Below are 358 nucleotides of genomic sequence, written 5' to 3'. Positions count from 1 at the left end.
AACCCACCTTCTCTCCTAACACTTGGCCTGCCTCCTCGCAGACATGCCCGAGCACGACCCACACATCTCGGGCATGCGCACAAAATACCACGTGGGTGACCTCGTTCAGGTGAACTGCACATCCTCTCCGTCAAAGCCAGCGGCCGCCCTGATGTGGTACATCAACGACAAGCAGGTGAGGTTTACGTAGGGATTTGTATTTGTTTCTTGGGGAGTTCATATGGGTTGGGTGTGTGGGTGTTGGGTGGATAGTATAGAGCGAGAGTGATGTATTGATTTGGATTAATAGATGGCCAGGTAGATAGATGAGTCGATGGGTAGGTAGAGAAATAGATGAATAGGTAAGAAGATAGCGAAG

At 50.0% G+C, this 358-nt stretch overlaps 1 protein-coding gene across 1 annotated transcript in view; it reads left to right on the top strand.

The window, feature by feature from the left end:
• LOC119587087 overlaps window positions 1-358 on the top strand; it is a gene marked incomplete at its 5' end in the record, with an annotated part of 52,255 nt that overhangs the window by 40,467 nt on the left and 11,430 nt on the right. The window contains 1 exon segment of the mRNA XM_037935838.1: window positions 42-175. Within this exon segment, the coding sequence (XP_037791766.1) occupies window positions 44-175 (132 nt within the window).

The sequence above is a fragment of the Penaeus monodon genome, chromosome 22 (genome assembly GCF_015228065.2).
Source record: "Penaeus monodon isolate SGIC_2016 chromosome 22, NSTDA_Pmon_1, whole genome shotgun sequence".
In the NCBI taxonomy this organism is placed as follows: Eukaryota; Metazoa; Arthropoda; class Malacostraca; order Decapoda; family Penaeidae; genus Penaeus; species Penaeus monodon.
Note: the sequence above shows the minus strand (reverse complement) of the source record. Positions and strands in the feature narration are given on the sequence as shown.